At 44.3% G+C, this 16,316-nt stretch overlaps 1 protein-coding gene across 1 annotated transcript in view; it reads left to right on the top strand.

The window, feature by feature from the left end:
• DDC (dopa decarboxylase) overlaps window positions 1–16,316 on the top strand; it is a 56,810-nt gene that overhangs the window by 12,867 nt on the left and 27,627 nt on the right. The window contains exons 5-6 of the mRNA XM_063087253.1: window positions 486–629; window positions 12,425–12,491. Of these exons, the coding sequence (XP_062943323.1) occupies window positions 486–629; window positions 12,425–12,491 (211 nt within the window). The remainder of the gene's footprint in view (window positions 1–485; window positions 630–12,424; window positions 12,492–16,316) is intronic.

The following is a 16,316-nucleotide window of genomic DNA, read 5'->3' as shown; positions in this document are numbered from 1 at the left end:
ATAGTTCTGCCCGCCATCCAATGATGGCTGCTTGTCACTGTCTTCCTCACTGCAGACCCTATTTGCTGAGCATCTATTGACTGAGCTTGGCCACCAAGCTTCCCAAAGCCCCACAGTGAGAGGCAGAGCCTGAACTTGAATCCAGGATTTCTAAGTCCACTTCTGGAGTACACTTTCCAGGGTCTCACCACTTGATCTTGAATTCAAACAAGCAAATGAAAACGTCACCAATATTGACCTTGCATTTTGCACTTATGATGCTTAATTCATTCAACTTAAAAGCAAGAATCCACATGAACTGAGAGAACTCCAGGAAAAGAGGGACTTTGTGAAGGTGGGGGGAGAGAGGCAGCTCTGTCACTTGTGGGGTGCAGGGAACCCCTCATTTGAAGTGTCAGGCGCTCCCTGCAGAGGCAGGGCTCATCAGGCCGGCTGAGCACCCCGCACAGACCTGACGTGCTCCTTCCTTCCTTCCTTCCTCACAGGCTCACTCCTCAGTGGAAAGAGCCGCGCTGATCGGCGGCGTGAAATTAAAAGCGATCCCTTCAGACGGCAACTTTGCCATGCGCGCTTCTGCCCTGCAGGAGACCCTGGAGAGAGACAAGGCGGCTGGCCTGATCCCATTCTTTGTAAGTTCAACAGCACTCGGTGCATCTGGCACCCTGGGGGTCTCTGAGTCCTGCCTGGGCCTGGGGTAGGGCTGGGGTGCCAGAGTCGCTTTCCAGGCTGTCGTGATTCTCACAGGCCAGGCAGTACTTATGTGTGCCTTTGAGAAAGGCTGTCATGCAATTTGAAAGTATTCTATTGAATGAGGTAAAATTTTTTTGAACCTGTATTTGACCATTAAGACTCACTAGAATCATCTACTGAAACACACTCTTTTAGATTTGTAGAATGAAAGCGGTGGAGAAAACATCTCCAGCATCTAGTGGCCAGTGTTTCTTGGCTCATGGCCACATCGCTCCAATAGCTTTTATCTTCTTGGTGGCTTCCAAGTTTTAGCACTTATTAATATAGGGCTGTAAGCATTTGTGTGCAGGTTTGCAGGGTTTTGTGTGGGCATACGTTTTTAAGTCATTTGGGTAAATACAAAGGAGCACAGTTGCGGGCTCATATGCAAAGAGTGTGCTTAGTTTTATAAGAAATCGCCAAACTGTCTTTCAAAGTGTACCATTTTGCATTTCCATGAGCAATGAATGAGAGATCCTGTTTTTCCACATCCTTGTCAACGTTTGGTTTTGTCCGTGTTTTTGATTCTAGCCATTCTAGTAGATGGGTAGTGGTATCTCATTGTTGTTTTAATTTGAAATTCCCTAATGGCGTACGACGTTGAGCATCTTTTCACATTTTCATTTGCTATGTGAACATCTTCTTTGGTGAGATGTCTGTTCAGATCTACGGCCCACTTTTTAATCAGATTATTTGTTATTATTGTTGAGTTTTAAGAGTTTTTTGTATATATTCAGTATCAGTCATTTTACAAAATCCATCTTGTTTTGCAAATGTTTTCTCCTGGTCTGTGTCTTGTCATTTCTGTGTCTTTTGCAGGCAGAAGATGTTAAATTTCACTGAAGTCAGGTTTGTCGATGGTTTCTTTCATCGATTTTGCCTTGGGTGTTGTATCTACAAATTCATCACCAAACCCGAGTTTATCTACATTTTCTGCGATGTTGTCTTCTAGGAGTTTTGTAGTCTTGCATTTTATGTTTAGGTCTATGATCTACTTTTGTGAAAGGTGTAAGGTCTGGGTCTAGATTTAATTTTTTTACATGTGGATGTCCAGTTGTTCCAGCACTATTTGTTGAAAAGACTATCCTTCCTCCATTGAATTGCCTTTGCTCCTTTGTCAAAGATCAGTTGACTACATTTGTGTGGGTCTATTTCTGTTTCACTGATCTGTTTAGCTGTTCTTTTGTCAAGAACACACTGTCTTGATCACTGTAGCTTTATACTAAGTCTTGAAGTTGGGTAGTGTCAAGTCAGACCTCTGACGTTGTTCAATATCGCGTTAGCTCTTCTGGGTCTCTTCCTTCCTCCTACAAACTTTAGAATCACCTTGCCAATCTCCACATCATAACTCACTGGGACTTTTGGGGGAGGATTTCATTGAATGTATAGATTGAGTTGGAAGAACTGACATTTTGATGATATTAGCACTTCCTATCTGTGTACATGGAATGTATCTACGTTTATTTAGATCTTTTGCTGTTTCCTTCATCAGAGTTTTGTATTTTTCCTTATATAAATCTAACACATTTTTTGTTACATTTATATCTAAGTATTTCATTTTTTGGTTCTATTATAAATGGTACTGTGTTTTTAATTTCAAATTTCATTAAAAAATTTTTTTGGAATGTAAGAAAGTAATTTGCTTTTGTGTATTAACTTATTATCCTGCAGCTTGCTACAATCGTTTATTAGTTCCAGGAGGGTTTTGTTTTGGTTTGGGTTTTGGTTTATTTTTTGAGATTTTTACATAGACAACTCTGTTATCTGCAAAAAAAGACAGTTTTATTTCTCTCTCCCCAATCTGTATATCTTTCATTTCCTTTTCTTAGTTTATTCCACTAGCTGGAATTTTCAGTACAATGTTGAATAGGAGTGGTGAGAACAGACATTCTTGCCTCGTTCCTGATCTTTGCAGAAGAACATCTAGTTTATCACCATTGATTATGATGTTAGTGATAGGTTTTTTGTAGATGTCGTTTGTCAAGTTGAGGAAGTTCTACTGTACTTCTAATTTGCTAAGAGTCTTTATCAAATAGATGTTGTATTTTATTAAATGCTTTTTCTGTATATATTTATATAATCATGTGATTTTCTTTAGCTTGTTGTGATAGATTATATTAATTTATTTTCAAATGTTGAATCAACTTTCATACCCCAAATAAATCCCACTTGATTGTGGTGTATAATTCTTTTTACACGTTGTTGAAATTAATTTGCTAATATTTTGTTGAGGAATTTTGCATCTATACTCCTGAGAGATATTGATGTTCAGTTTCCTTTCTTGCAATGTCCTCGTCTGGTTTTGGTATTAGGTAATGTTAACCTCATGGAATGAGTTAGGAAGCATTTCTTTTACTTTTATTTTCTATAAGAGATTTTAGAGAATTGATATAATTTCTTCCTTAAATTTTTGGTAGAACTCACCAGTGAACCCAATTGGGCATGATGCCTTCTGTTTTATAAGGTTATTAATTATTGATACAATTTTTTTTTTGGTGTGTAATTTTTTTTAACATTTACTTGTACTTATTTGTGGGGTACCATGTGTTGTTTCAGTATATGTATACACACAATGATTCACTTAGGACAGATAGAAAAGTTTTGTACCCGTTAGTCCACCACTTCTCCTATACCCACTCTCCCCACCTCCCGGCCTCAGATAACAATTATTCTACTCTCTACTTCTATGAGAAGCCCCCCCCATATTTTAGATTGCACTAATCACGTGGTATTTGTCTTTCTGTGCCTGACTTACTTCACTTAACATGATGGTTTCCAGTTCCATTCACATTGCTGCAAATGATAGGATATCTTTTCTTTTTATAGCTGAATGGTATTACATCATATATACATATACCACAGTTCTTATTTATCCATTCATTCATTGATGGGCATTCAGGTGATTCTATCTCTTGGCTATTGTGAATAGTGCTGTGATGAACATGGGAGTGCAGGTGTCTTTTTGATATGTTGATTTCACTTTCCTCAGGTACATACTCAGTAGTGGGATAGCTGGGTCATAAGGTAAATCTACTTTTAGTTCTCTGAGGAAACTCCATACTGTTTTCCACAGTGGCTATACCAATGTACATTTCCACCAACAATGTAGGAGAGTTCCCTTTTCTCCACATCTTTGCCAGCTTTTGTTATTTTCTGTCTTGTTGATAATAGTCATTCTAACTTGGGTGAGATGATATCACACTGTGGTTTTAATTTGCATTTCCCTGATGACCAGCAATGTTGAGCATTTTTTTCATGTGCTCATTGGCCATTTCTATGTCTTATTTTGAGAAATGTCTGTTCAGGTCCTTTGCACATTTTTAAATTGGGTTATTTGTTGGTTTGTTTGTTTGTTTTTCTGTTGAGTTGTTTGAGTTCCTTCCATTTCTGGATATTAGCCCCTTGTCTGATGTGTAGTTTGCAAGTTTTCCCAGCACCATTCATTGAAAAGGCTGTCCTTTCCCCACTGTATATTCTTGATGCCTTTGTCAAAAATCAGTTGGCTATAAGTGTGTGAGTTTATTTCTGGACTCTCTATTCTGTTCCAGTGGTCTATTTGTCTGTTTTTGTACCAGTACCATTCTGTTTTGGTTACTATAGCTTTATAGTATATTTTATATTTTGAAGTCAGGGAGTGTGATGCCTCTAACTTTGTGTTTCTTGTTGAAGATTGCTATAGCTATGTGGGATCTTTTACAGTTCCATACAAATTTTAACATCATTTTTTTCTATTTCTGTGAAGAATGTTTTTGATATTTTGATAGGGATTGCATTGAATGTGTAGATTGCTTTGGGTAATATGGACATTTTGATGATTTTAATTCTTCCAACCAAGAACATCGGATATCCAATTATTTGTGTTCTCCTCAAATATTTTTCATCAGTGTTTTATAGTTTTTATTGTAGAGGTCTTTCACTTTCTTGGTATTGTGAATGGGATTATTTTCTTGATTTCTTCTTCAGCTATTTCATTATTGGCCTATAGGAAGGCTATTGATTTTTGTGAGTTGATTCTGTACCCTGCCACTATCCTGAATTAATTTATTAGTTCTAGTAAGTTTTTGGTGAAGTCTTTAGAGTTTTCTATGTATACAATCACATCATCTGCAAATAGGTATAGTTTGACTTCCTCCTTTCCTATTTGAATTCCCTTTATTGCTTTCTCTTGCCTTATTGCACTGGCTAGAACTTCCAGCACTATACTGAATTAGAATGGGGAAAGTGGGCATCTTTGTCTTGTTCTAGATCTTAGAGGAAAAGCTTCCCATTTTTGTCCATTCAGTGTGAGATTAGCTGTGGGTTTGTCATATATGGCTTTTATTGTACTGAGGTACATTACTGCTATACCTGATTTGTTGAGTGTTTTTATCATGAAGTGGTGTTGGATTTTATCAAATGCTTTTTCTTCATCTATTGAAATGATCATATGGTTCTTTTCCCTCATTCTGTTGATGTGATGTATTATGTTTATTTGATTCACATGTGTTGAACCATCCTTGCAGCCCTGGGATGAATCCTGCTTGATCATGGTGAATGATCTTTTTACTGTGTTGTTGGATTCTGTTTGTTAGTATTTTGTTGCAAACCTTCACATCTGTGTTCATTTGGGATATTGGCCTGTAGCTTTTCTTTTTGTTGTATCTTTTTCTGGTTTGGGAATGAGGTTAATGTTGGCCTGGTAGAATGAATTTGGAAGTATTCTCTCCTCTTCAATTTTTTTGGAAGAGTTTGGAAAGAATTGGTATTAGTTCTTTTTTAGATGTTTGGTAGAATTCAGCAGTGATACCATCTGGTCCTGGGGTTTTCTTTGTTGGGAGATTTTTTTATTATTGCTTCAATCTTGTTACTTTTTTTTTTGGTCTGCTTAGGTTTTAGTTCTTCCTTCAACAGTGGTAAGTTGTATATGTCTAGAAATTTATCCATTTCCTCTAGATTTTCTAGTTTGTTCACATGTAGTTGCTCATAGTAGTCTCTTATGACCTTTGCATTTCTGTAGTACCAGTTGTAATGTCTCAATTTTCATTTCTGATTTTATTTATTCGAGTCTTCTCTCTTTTTTTTCCATTAATCTAGCTAAAGGGTTATAGATTTTTTCTTTTTGAAAAATCAACTCTTCGTTTCATCAATCTTTTGTATTTTTAAAAATCTGCCGTTCATTTATTTCTGTTCTGATCTTTGTTATTTCTTTCCTTCTACTGATTTTAGGTTTGGTTTGTTTCGTTTTTCCAGTCTTTTTTTGTTGTAGACCATCTCTGTGCCAAGCATCAGGTTTTTTATGAGCCTGTGCCTTTTTCTGGGTATGCCTGGTGACTTTCTAATTTCTCCTGTATATGTGGTAGCTTTTGAATATCCAACTCTTTAATGTTTACTTTCCAAAAGGGCAAAAGAGAAGAACAAAGGGCAGAAGAAAAGGGTGCTGCCCTTCTAATCTCCTGGAAATCACTTCAGCTGGGTAGGGAGGAGCTTGCAGCAATGAGCTAGGGGGTGCAACCACTGTAGCCACCACCTCTTTGCACTTCTGTGATCAGGAGCAGCAATCAGCAATCAGAGCACAGATCCCAGTATTTGGAGGACAGGTTCTTCTTTCCTCACCTTTACTCCTGCAAGTTCTATGCAAGCTGCTCCGGGGACATGTGCTCAGCCACCTTCATGGGCCTGGGGATGGGGAGTGAGTAGCTACTACTGTGCTAGAAGCTGAAATTGACTGCAATCAACTGCTGCTTATTGTCGAAGCCTTACACTGAAAGATGTCCAAGTTCTGTAGACTCCAGAGCCCGAGGTGAATGGAGGGGATGTGGGAGGCATAGCAGAGGTGGGTGGGGAAGGGACCATGCAGGGACTAGCACACCAGAAACACAGGCTCTTCCCTAAGAGCAAGAGGAAGCCAATAAAAGATTTTTAAGCCAGGGTGTGACATAATCAGGTTTGTATTTTCAGAAACCCCTCTGGCATCTGTGTGGCATGTCATGGAAGCACTGTCACATTGAGCTTAGTGGAGACGTGTGTCTCAAGTCACCTATCCAATTATAATTCAGTCCTAAAATTAGAGTGATTTTCTTCCATGTGCATCAGTTCAAGGTTACCCTATAAAAATAACCTCATACTTTCAAGTGGCTTTTCTTGGGGCTAGAGGGAAACACATGGAGCCGCTGCTGACTGTGGTCTGCCATCCACGTGGCCTTTCCTACTTATCCTTCAACCTTTACTGAGTGGTCACTAACAATTAACAGCCAGCACTTGTAGATATTATGAATTATTTTAGAACATTGCTTATGTGAAAAATACTCACTTTGACCTATCAAAATCTAGGTTTGCCTATGGGAGTGGGTGCGTGATGTAAAAGTTATTCATCACATGTGTCAGGGCACAAGAGGATGACCAAGGGAGGGTGGTCTGAAGGATGGGTGGCAGGGGCAAGACCTGAGGCAGGGAGATTAAATACTCTGGCAATTCACTGAGGATAATGAGGGTGTCAATGAAAACAATGGCAATGGATACAAAAAGAAAGAAATGGATTGAGAGACGTTTAAGAAGAATAGTGCTTAGGTCTTGGTGACGACTTGAATGTGGGAAGTGAGGGGGAGTTCAGATTGACTCCCACACTCCTCCCTTGGGTGGTCCTGTTGTTCCATTCCTGAGACGTGGAGCACAGGGGGAGCCAAGGGTCGGGACAGAAGACAATGAGTTAGTTTTTGCACAAGTTGACTGTGGACGTTGGCAGGACGGGAAAGTAGAGATGTCCATGGGACAAGTGGGCTCCCATAAGAAGAGGAGTCTGAACCAGAGGCACAGACATAGGGTTCGCCTGAGTCTGGGTGGTGTCAATGTCACTAGGAGTGATGAGGCAGCCTACACGGTCTGCTTGAGAGAACACCAATATTGAAAGGAGGGCCGAGGGAGAGGAGCCTGTGCAGAAAAGTGAGAAAGGACATCAGTGAGTTATGGACACCAAATGAGGCAATTGAGACCAAGACCCAGGCAGGAGAGTATCTTGAAGACTAGAGATGCAAGTAGTATAGGAACTGAGAGACACCTTGTCTGTCTATATATTTATTTTGCTAAGAGGAAGTAATTTGTGACTTTCTTAGGAGTAGATTTCCTAGAGTTTCTGTGGGTAAATTTCAGATTCCATGGAGCAAAAGAAGGAGTGAAAAATGTGGGAATAGATTTCTTTTAAGGAAAGAGAAATAGGGCAGTCATGAGAGAGAATGCTGGCCGGTGGATTTGAGCTGAAATGAGCTGTTTGTGTGTGTTTATACGATCAGTGAAGGAGGCAGTGGAGAGATACATGTACCGAAGAGAAGAGTATACATTTAATTGAGAGGAACAGCACCAAATTTTATTTTCCTCATGGAAGATGAGGGGACCAAATTAATATGCCCCTGTTGGAATTTTGCTCTAAAGACCCAAATCCCTGAGCCTATTTGGGGGCATCTGTGACATTCTGCTGGCAGAAGCTATAGACATGGGCCAATCCTATGCATGGAGCCACGAAAAGTCCCACAACTCACTCATCCATCAAAAGTATGTTTCCCTCAGATACCCCACGTGCCATGTGCCGGTGTGTGCCAGCCTGGAGGTGTGTGCTGAGCTCCGGCCCTTTCCTTGGGAATGGTCTCCATCTTTGTTCCATGTGATAAGAGCTACACGTGTACCAGGGTGAGGGTGTGTTTAGCCCTGTGGAGGGGATCAGGGGTTCTGGCTGCTAAGCGATAGCTCACAAGCCTTGTTCTGGAGGATGCACAGGCAGGGGCTGCTGGGCCCAGTACCTTTCCTGATGAAGGAGAGAGTGCTGCGAAGATCAGAGATGTGAAAGAGCACAGGGTATTCCAGGCAAGGCTGCCGGTTTGTTATCTTCAATCACAGCCATGGAATTGTGCAGCAGGAGGGAAGTCCAGGCCCAGATGGAGAATGGGCTGTGGCGTGAGCTCTGTCTCCTTGCCCAGTTGTTCCCTTGTGGTGATAACTCTGCACATCCATAGTGACTAAATGACCCCTCCTGGGATGCAGCCATGTGGCCTTTCTTAAATTCTCAAAGGGGCTGCCGACCCCTCAAGACTCAAGACCTGCCGCACAGAGCAGGGGGCATGTTCGGTGGGATGCACGAGCCTGGGGCCTATAATGCAGTTTTGCTCTCTTCCCAGTGCTGGTTTGCCTCCCTTGCGGCAGACAGAGGGCAGTGCCCCCGAGGCACATGCATGCCAGGCAGGCGCACCCGCAGAGGAGGTCACAGGGGCTGTGCCACAGCAGGGGGGTCATGGGCTCTCTGAGATGGAGGGATGGCACTCCCCCTGAACAAATGTGATTATGCCTCTGCAGAGTGGCTGAAATCAGGTTAGCATCACTGGGCAGTGCTGAGCCAGGGTAATCAGAGCCTGGAGCAGAGCAGGTGCTGGCTTTAAAGTGGCTTCTGAGAATTAGGGCAAGCTGCCTGTCGCTGAGCACCACATAGGTAACATCCATTTAGAGCACTGTCCTGCTGTGCCCTGCCACTTTGCCCACCTGGCACATCCTCGCTGCAAGCTGAGGTCTCCACTGCCCTTGCAGGCCCCTCTTGAGCTGCCAAGTGCTTGGGCTTGTTGGGAGGGCCTCTGGCCTGGCCCAGGCGGGGTTGTTTTAACTGGCAGTCCAGGGACCGGGGCGGCAGGGTCCTGTCTTGCAGAGGTGTGGCAAGTCACGCTTGGTCTGTGCCTGCCCGTATGTGTGTCCTTGGACAACTGCCCACCTTCTGGAGGCTTGCTTTAAGTCAACTGCACCATAGGGATTGTGAACAGGGTTGTAATGATGATGAGATATAATACATGAAGCGCTCAGCTTCAGGCCCACCACAGAGTAAGCACAGAATAGGTCTCCCATTCTTGTTCTAAACTGAGGCTACTCCCAGGACAAGGCAGGATTTTACTGTTTCTACAAAAATATTTCCCACTCAGAACAAAAAAATCAATAATTGCATGAGAATCTGAGAATAAAGGTTCATGATAACCAAAATCTTATCTCAAGAGACAAGCAGTATTAACATCATTCTAGATACTCTTCTGTGCACACATTAATAGAAAATAATTTTAACAAAGGGATATTTAATATACATGTAATTTTTATAACAAACTATTGCATTTAGTTCTATTAGCATTGAACTGAGGAAAATGAGATGAATGTGAAAGAATTGCTGGACTACAGAGATGTCATTTCTAAGAGACTCCTACAATGCACAGAAATAAATTACAAGCAATGTTAGTATTGTTGAATCATTCTGTTTTTGTTTTTTAAACTATAAAAGTTTTACTATTCTTTTAACAACATAGACCAGGTATTTTCAGGGTCTCATGCTCCTCCAACTAAGCGAACCTCAGACAGAGCATTTTAATATTCAGTTATGTATCACGATGAAATCACAAATACCATCGAAAAACAGCACACCGACTTGAATTCCCATGAAATGACTCATCTTATCAAAATAAACCAAATGTGGGAATGCTTGACACTTGAAATGAGGGGGGCACGCATAGCAGTCCAGAGAAAGTGCTGAGGTTTGGAACATACTAGCCCCCTGGCGCTTTATAGACCAGCGGGTCTTGCGTCTGATGTGTTTGTGCTGTAAGCGAGAACACGGAAGCCCAGAGAGATGCCAGCACGACAGAGTTGGGCCTCCAACCCAGGGCATTTTGCCCCCAGTCCATGGCTTAGCTGTCTGTCTATTAATCATGCCTTTTTATTTTCTGTCTTTCTGATGCTTTATATCTTTGGGCCTTGCTGCACCTCTGGAGGTTAGAGGGTTCCTAGAGATCTTAAAGGTCTCAACTCCAAGTGCACCTTTCATATGCAAACTGGCCAATCCAGAGCCCACCCCCCAGCCCCCTCCTCTATGGGGCTTTCACACTCTGGGCACATCCCCCTGCCCTAACCACCCCAGGGCCAGGTACTAGACAGCAGGGAACAGTCCTTCTGCCCCAGAGCCCTGAACTTGTTCTAACTACCAACCCTAAGCTTGCTTACCCTGCCTCCCTGGTTCCTCCCTCTGAAAACCACAGTGCAGGCTCTCGCCCACATTTCCCCTCACCCCTCTGCTGCTGACCAACCCTGGTGCTTCCGCATGTGGTTTCCCATGGCATGGCTGCCCCTCCTCCTGGGAACTGTAACACACTATAATTTCAATTGCAGTCATGTCCTGGTCTGCTGGCCTCACCATACCCGAATAATAATAAAGTCTACATTTTAAAACAGTCTGGTCGTGCTGGGCCTGAGGAGAGCCCCATGGGGGACTGACTCTCCCTGGGCACAGCTCACTGATAGAGGGAGCCCTGCTAGAGTCCAGCCAGGACCTGCTTTGGGGCCACATGCTATAATTGGGCATGAGACAACTCTGGTCCATGGTCAGGGGTCACTCCGTGTCAAGAACCACACCCAGCCGTGGCAGCTGTGAGAGCAGCAGGGCCAGAGCCATCACAGGGCAGACATCATGCAACCCTGGTGACAGCACTTGGACTCTCACTGAGAGGCGAATTTGGTTTCCAGGCAAAAGTCGGTCATAGGTGAAATGGAACTAGAAAGGCCTGTGACTTGGGCTCTGACGTAGGAATTTCTGGCCTCTCTGTCTTTATCCTCAGGGCACACAGTGTTGCTGAGACTTGTGATGGGGCTCAATAAAGGCTGTACAAATTGAATTAAATTTCACTTTAGTGTCACCTCTGAGGAGAAATGTCATTATCCAGACAGCCCATGTCATCTGTAAATAAATTAGGCTCTTTGGTTTTGTAAACATAATATGTTTTTTGATCATTTGGAGATTCAACAAATATGTTTCAGTATCTATTCCTTCCTGTAAAGTGCAAGTTCCCAGCAGTACAAAGACATAAGTCTCATACCCTGATTTCAGTGGCATTGTGGATGTGGGGTCGAGACAGACACGTGGGAGAACAGCCCAAGTCGGGTCACGCAGGTGTCATCACAGCAACATTTGGCTCAGGACAAACACGGGCACAGTGAATTCTGCCCACGTTTCCAGCTGCATCACTGACAGCACTCAACCCTCTCTCAGGACACCCCTTTTAGAATTATTTTTGATGCCAGTAGGGCTTTCTCATTAACCTTTTGTGGGTTGAAGTTAATCTTTAGGAACAGTATCACTCAGAAAGAGAAAGGCGGCAGATCAAGGCTAGCAAATGATACTCTTGGTCAAGATCCCAGTGTGGCTTTTAGCTGACCCCGGAGGCTGTTCTAAAAGAAGCATTGCACTAGTGCCTTGGCAATCTCAGCCTCGCTGGGTCACCTCTGATGCACTTGCCCTGTGCTCTACATACACACACACGCACACACACACACACACACACACCCCAAACTAGGAAAAACACCCAGGCTTCCTAACTCACAGTAGGAACCATGTTCTCATGTTCAATGTGCGTACTTGTATCTCATGAAGTAGAACACAGGAATAGTTCTTCTGGCTGACTTTCTGTGCCGGGGCACCATGGGAAACCCTTTCTAGTTCTGTTTCTAACCTCACAGTTTAGTTCTTTATCTGCAAGTCTGTTTCTCTATGATGCATTAAATCAAAGACTAAATGTGCATCTCCCTTTAGGAGATGTCGTTCACCATGTAAAGGCCCTGGGCTAGCCCCGGAGTGATGGCTGTGTGTGTGGAGGTTACAACAATAACTAACTCGAGGGGATTTAAAAGCTGTCCCTTTTTAACTCTCCAGGTGGTTGCTACATTGGGGACCACGACTTGCTGTTCTTTTGACAATCTCTTAGAAGTGGGTCCTATTTGTAAGTATTTGATTCAATTTTCTTTCTGGAGAATGTTCTCAGTGCATGGGGGATCTAGCAGACCTTCCTCTTTGGGCTCTCCTCTTTGTCAGTAACTTCACATTATGACGAGCTTCTAAACTTTTCTTGTATTTGCAATCACACAAACCTCATTTGCGTGAACTCCACAAACTCGGAATCTGAGCTAATTGAACAGTAGCTGAGCTTAGCTATACCAACATATGGTTTGTAAGAAAAAAATGTTCTAAATAATATAACAGTGATTCAAAATTATGGGCCTTGTTGGCTCTGTTGAGGAAGATGAACTCTTGCCATCTTAGAGCCCTCAGATGAGACTCGTATGTGCACATGACATGAGAGCTGTCCATGCTTGAGTTTGGTCTTTTGGCATATCCTTTTCTGGCCCTTTCTGGGATTACTGAACATAGTTGAGCAAATTGCTTGAGGTAAGTTAGCAAATCAATACAATGAAAGTAGATTTCTGCAAAGATAACTGTACGCTTCAGATGTTTTTTGGGGTCCTCTCACCTCCTCCCTCCCTCAGTCAGGGCACTTAGGTTTTCTCACCAAGACCAGAATTCTGTGTTTTCAAAAGGTGAGACATTAATACACAGCTGTTTCTAAAGTTTCACCTTGAACGTGTGGTTCTGGGAACTCAAGAGGACTTGGTGCTATTTCTGTGGACAGAAGAACTCTGCCCTGGGTGGGGACCCTGGCTCGTGGAACTCCCTCTCTCTGTCCCTCAGGGGTGAATGCTCCAACAATGGCTCTGGTACAGCTGCCTGAGTCAGGCCCTCAGACTACATTCCCATGGCTTGTGCTAGATGTCATCACGCCGACTGATGGGCAATCGGCTCGATCATCAGGCTCCGTAACTGAGCACGTTTCTCACTTCTCTAACCCTGGATTTGTCCATGGTCCATACTCAGAGGAGGGGACCCTCCCTTCCATGCCTGGCCTCCCATCTCAGGGTCAGCAGCAGGAGAGTCAGGTGCTCAGGTGTTCTGAGCTGCGCATGGCATAGATGGCAGAGAAGCAGTGCTCCTGCCCTGGCCAGGCCCCTACTGCTGCATGCCTTATATTCTGAGCTTCGTTTTCCTTATCTTAAATTGGGGAGAAAAACACTCCTTATTGTAAATAACCACATTTTCCTCATGGGATTGTTCAGGGGACGAGTTCATGCAGGGAGCATGTACTGCACACAAGGCTGCGTGTGCTGCTGTGCTGAGAGGATGGCAAGGCCAGTCACCAGCCCAGGGAAGTGGGGTGGGCACATATCTGCCATCTGCACAGGCTTCTGCTCCACCACGTGTGACCCGTGGCTGACAACTGTCAGAACAACTGGCTGAAGCAGTCATGCCTGGCCTGGGGCGAGGGACCAGGGACAGAACTGGACGACTCAGGCCTGTGCCCTGGTGTTGGCCTCACTAGCTGCGGTCACTGGTCAGTTCAGCTGAGCAACTTGGAGCCTCTGACTCAGATGTCAGGCTAAGAACTGAATGTCCTGGCCAGTGGCTGACTAATGTAATTCCTCAGGGCTATCAGATGTAAAGGGCTGAGGTCTTCTGCGCAACAGAGCCCACGAGGTCCACTGTCCCCTGAGCCCAGTGCTGATGGCTGCATCAAGGAGATGACAGCCAGTGGGTGGTACCTGTCTTCACAGTGCCCTGGACAGATCCAGCTTGGACTGTCCTGCTGTCCTGGAGCTCTCTCTGCTTTGCAGGGCCTGGGGGTGGTGGGCACAGCTTGATTTGTGATTTGTGTTGTTTCAAACACAGAGGTTGCTTCTCGGGTTTTGCTGAAAACAGTGACTTGAGCAAATGCCAAAACCCTTTCATTCACTGCCAAGGTTAATACAGGAGGTCAATTTTGACAAATTGTATTTTTATTGACAACAATATTCCTAACCATTGGTAGTGCCTTAACAATTAATTCAGCACCTTTTTACCCACTTTCTCTCATCCAATACCATTTACTTGACTATCACCAAATATTCAGCATCCTTCAACTCCAGACAGGACCAATCTAAGATCCTGAGCTGACCTTATTCTATAGCGTGATTAGAATAACCAATTAAAGTAATTTGGACATGTTATCCATCCACCATCATTTGACAAAGAAAACAAACCAGAAAATAGTTTCTTCAAATTGCTGCTTTAGGAAAAACAGTTTCTTTTTAGTCTTTTTAAAAATGAATTGCCAGAGAGGCTGTTTAAATTGGTCGGCTTGGACTGATGAGTTGCAGGCGGGTTTTGGTGAGCAGAGAATGAGTGCAAAAAGCGGAGAGTTGAAGTCAGCCAAGTGCCAGGTGTGAAAGTGGGGAAACTGAGGACAGGGTCCTGGCTGAGTGGGGGTGGCTGTCTCAGGGCGTGAGAAAGGGGAGCAGCACAGGTCAACAGCCTCACTCGTGCTGAGGCTCCCATGGCCAGGAGGCCCTTCCGCAGGAGTTCTAGTCCAACCACAGGCTTAGAGGGAACTCGGTCCTCCACAAGACCACCCTCACTTCTGACAGCTCACTGGAAGCTGCACTCACAGTTACTGTTTATTACAGGGATTAAAATCAGTGGAGGAGGAGACCATAGGGCAGAGTCTCGGGGGTGCAGACACGGAGCTCTGGTCATCCTCTCCCTTGAGTCATGGATAGGGTTGACTCCCCCCATGTCGATGTGTGAGAAGATGCATGGAGTAGGCACTGCCTCCCTACCAGGAGAGCTCAGCTGACCCTTGGTGCCAGTTTCTATTGGGACTGCTCACATTCTGTCTGAGTGGCTGACCTTTAGTCTCCAGCCCTTCTCAGGAGTCCAGCCAATACCTAGTGATCAGATCCTCCAGACAGAGGTCAGAACTGATATGGTATGGCCCAAAGCCGACATCATAAATCATATTGTTAGACTGTCTGGGGCCAAAGCACTGATCAGGCAGGACATTTCAGGGCCCCAGAGATCACCTCTCAGGAACCAAGGGCAAAGGTTAGACCTCTTTGGGGGTAGAGTGGATTCTTCAATGTCACCTTCTACATGGTGCTCCCTCCCTTACCTCAGGAGACCCACTGTCCCCTCCCCAGGTGTCTGATACATTTTGGAGTGGCAAAGGGACAGAGCCTTGGGTGTTGGCATTGCTCTTGACCCCATCTGGGGTTCAGGGCCATATCTTCTCCCCTATGTGTTCTGGAGGATGCTTGGCTAACACCAATGGGTTGTGGTGCTAAATGACTCCCTTTTCACTGTTTCACTTTCTCACCCAACATCTCCTCCTCGCAAGGGCGATGGCTACAGGAGGAGGATATAGAAGGTTAGCCCGCCCTCACCGCCCCCCCACGACCCCTCGACTTGCTGTTTCCTGACTCACCTGCCTGTTCAGGCCCGGGCCCTGCTCTGCTTCACCCTTCCTTCAACAGTCCCGAACTGAACACAGACACGGGCATCTATCAAACTCCACCAGAGGGCCTCAAACGGAGAAGGAAGTTCCACCACTCAAGGTCTGGGCACAGCCCAAAGAGCCCTGTGAAAAGCATCAAACCACTTTGTCTTAGACCATTTGGGCTGCTCTAATGAAATGCCATAGACTGGGTGGTTTTTAAACAACAGGAATTTATTTCCCACAGTCTGGAGGCTGGAAGTCCAAGATCAAGGCTCTGGCAGACTTGGTGTCTGGTGAGGACACATTTCCTGGTTCACAGATGGCACCTTCTCACTGTGTCCTCCTACAGTGGAACTTTTACAAGTTCTGTGGTCTCTTATAAGGGCACTAATCCCATCATGACGGCTCTACCTTCATGACCTCATCACCTTCCAAAGGCCTCACGTCGGGGATACCATCATCTTG

Source organism: Cynocephalus volans, chromosome 2 (genome assembly GCF_027409185.1).
Source record: "Cynocephalus volans isolate mCynVol1 chromosome 2, mCynVol1.pri, whole genome shotgun sequence".
Lineage (NCBI taxonomy): Eukaryota > Metazoa > Chordata > Mammalia > Dermoptera > Cynocephalidae > Cynocephalus > Cynocephalus volans.
This window is presented reverse-complemented; position numbering and strand designations above follow the sequence as displayed.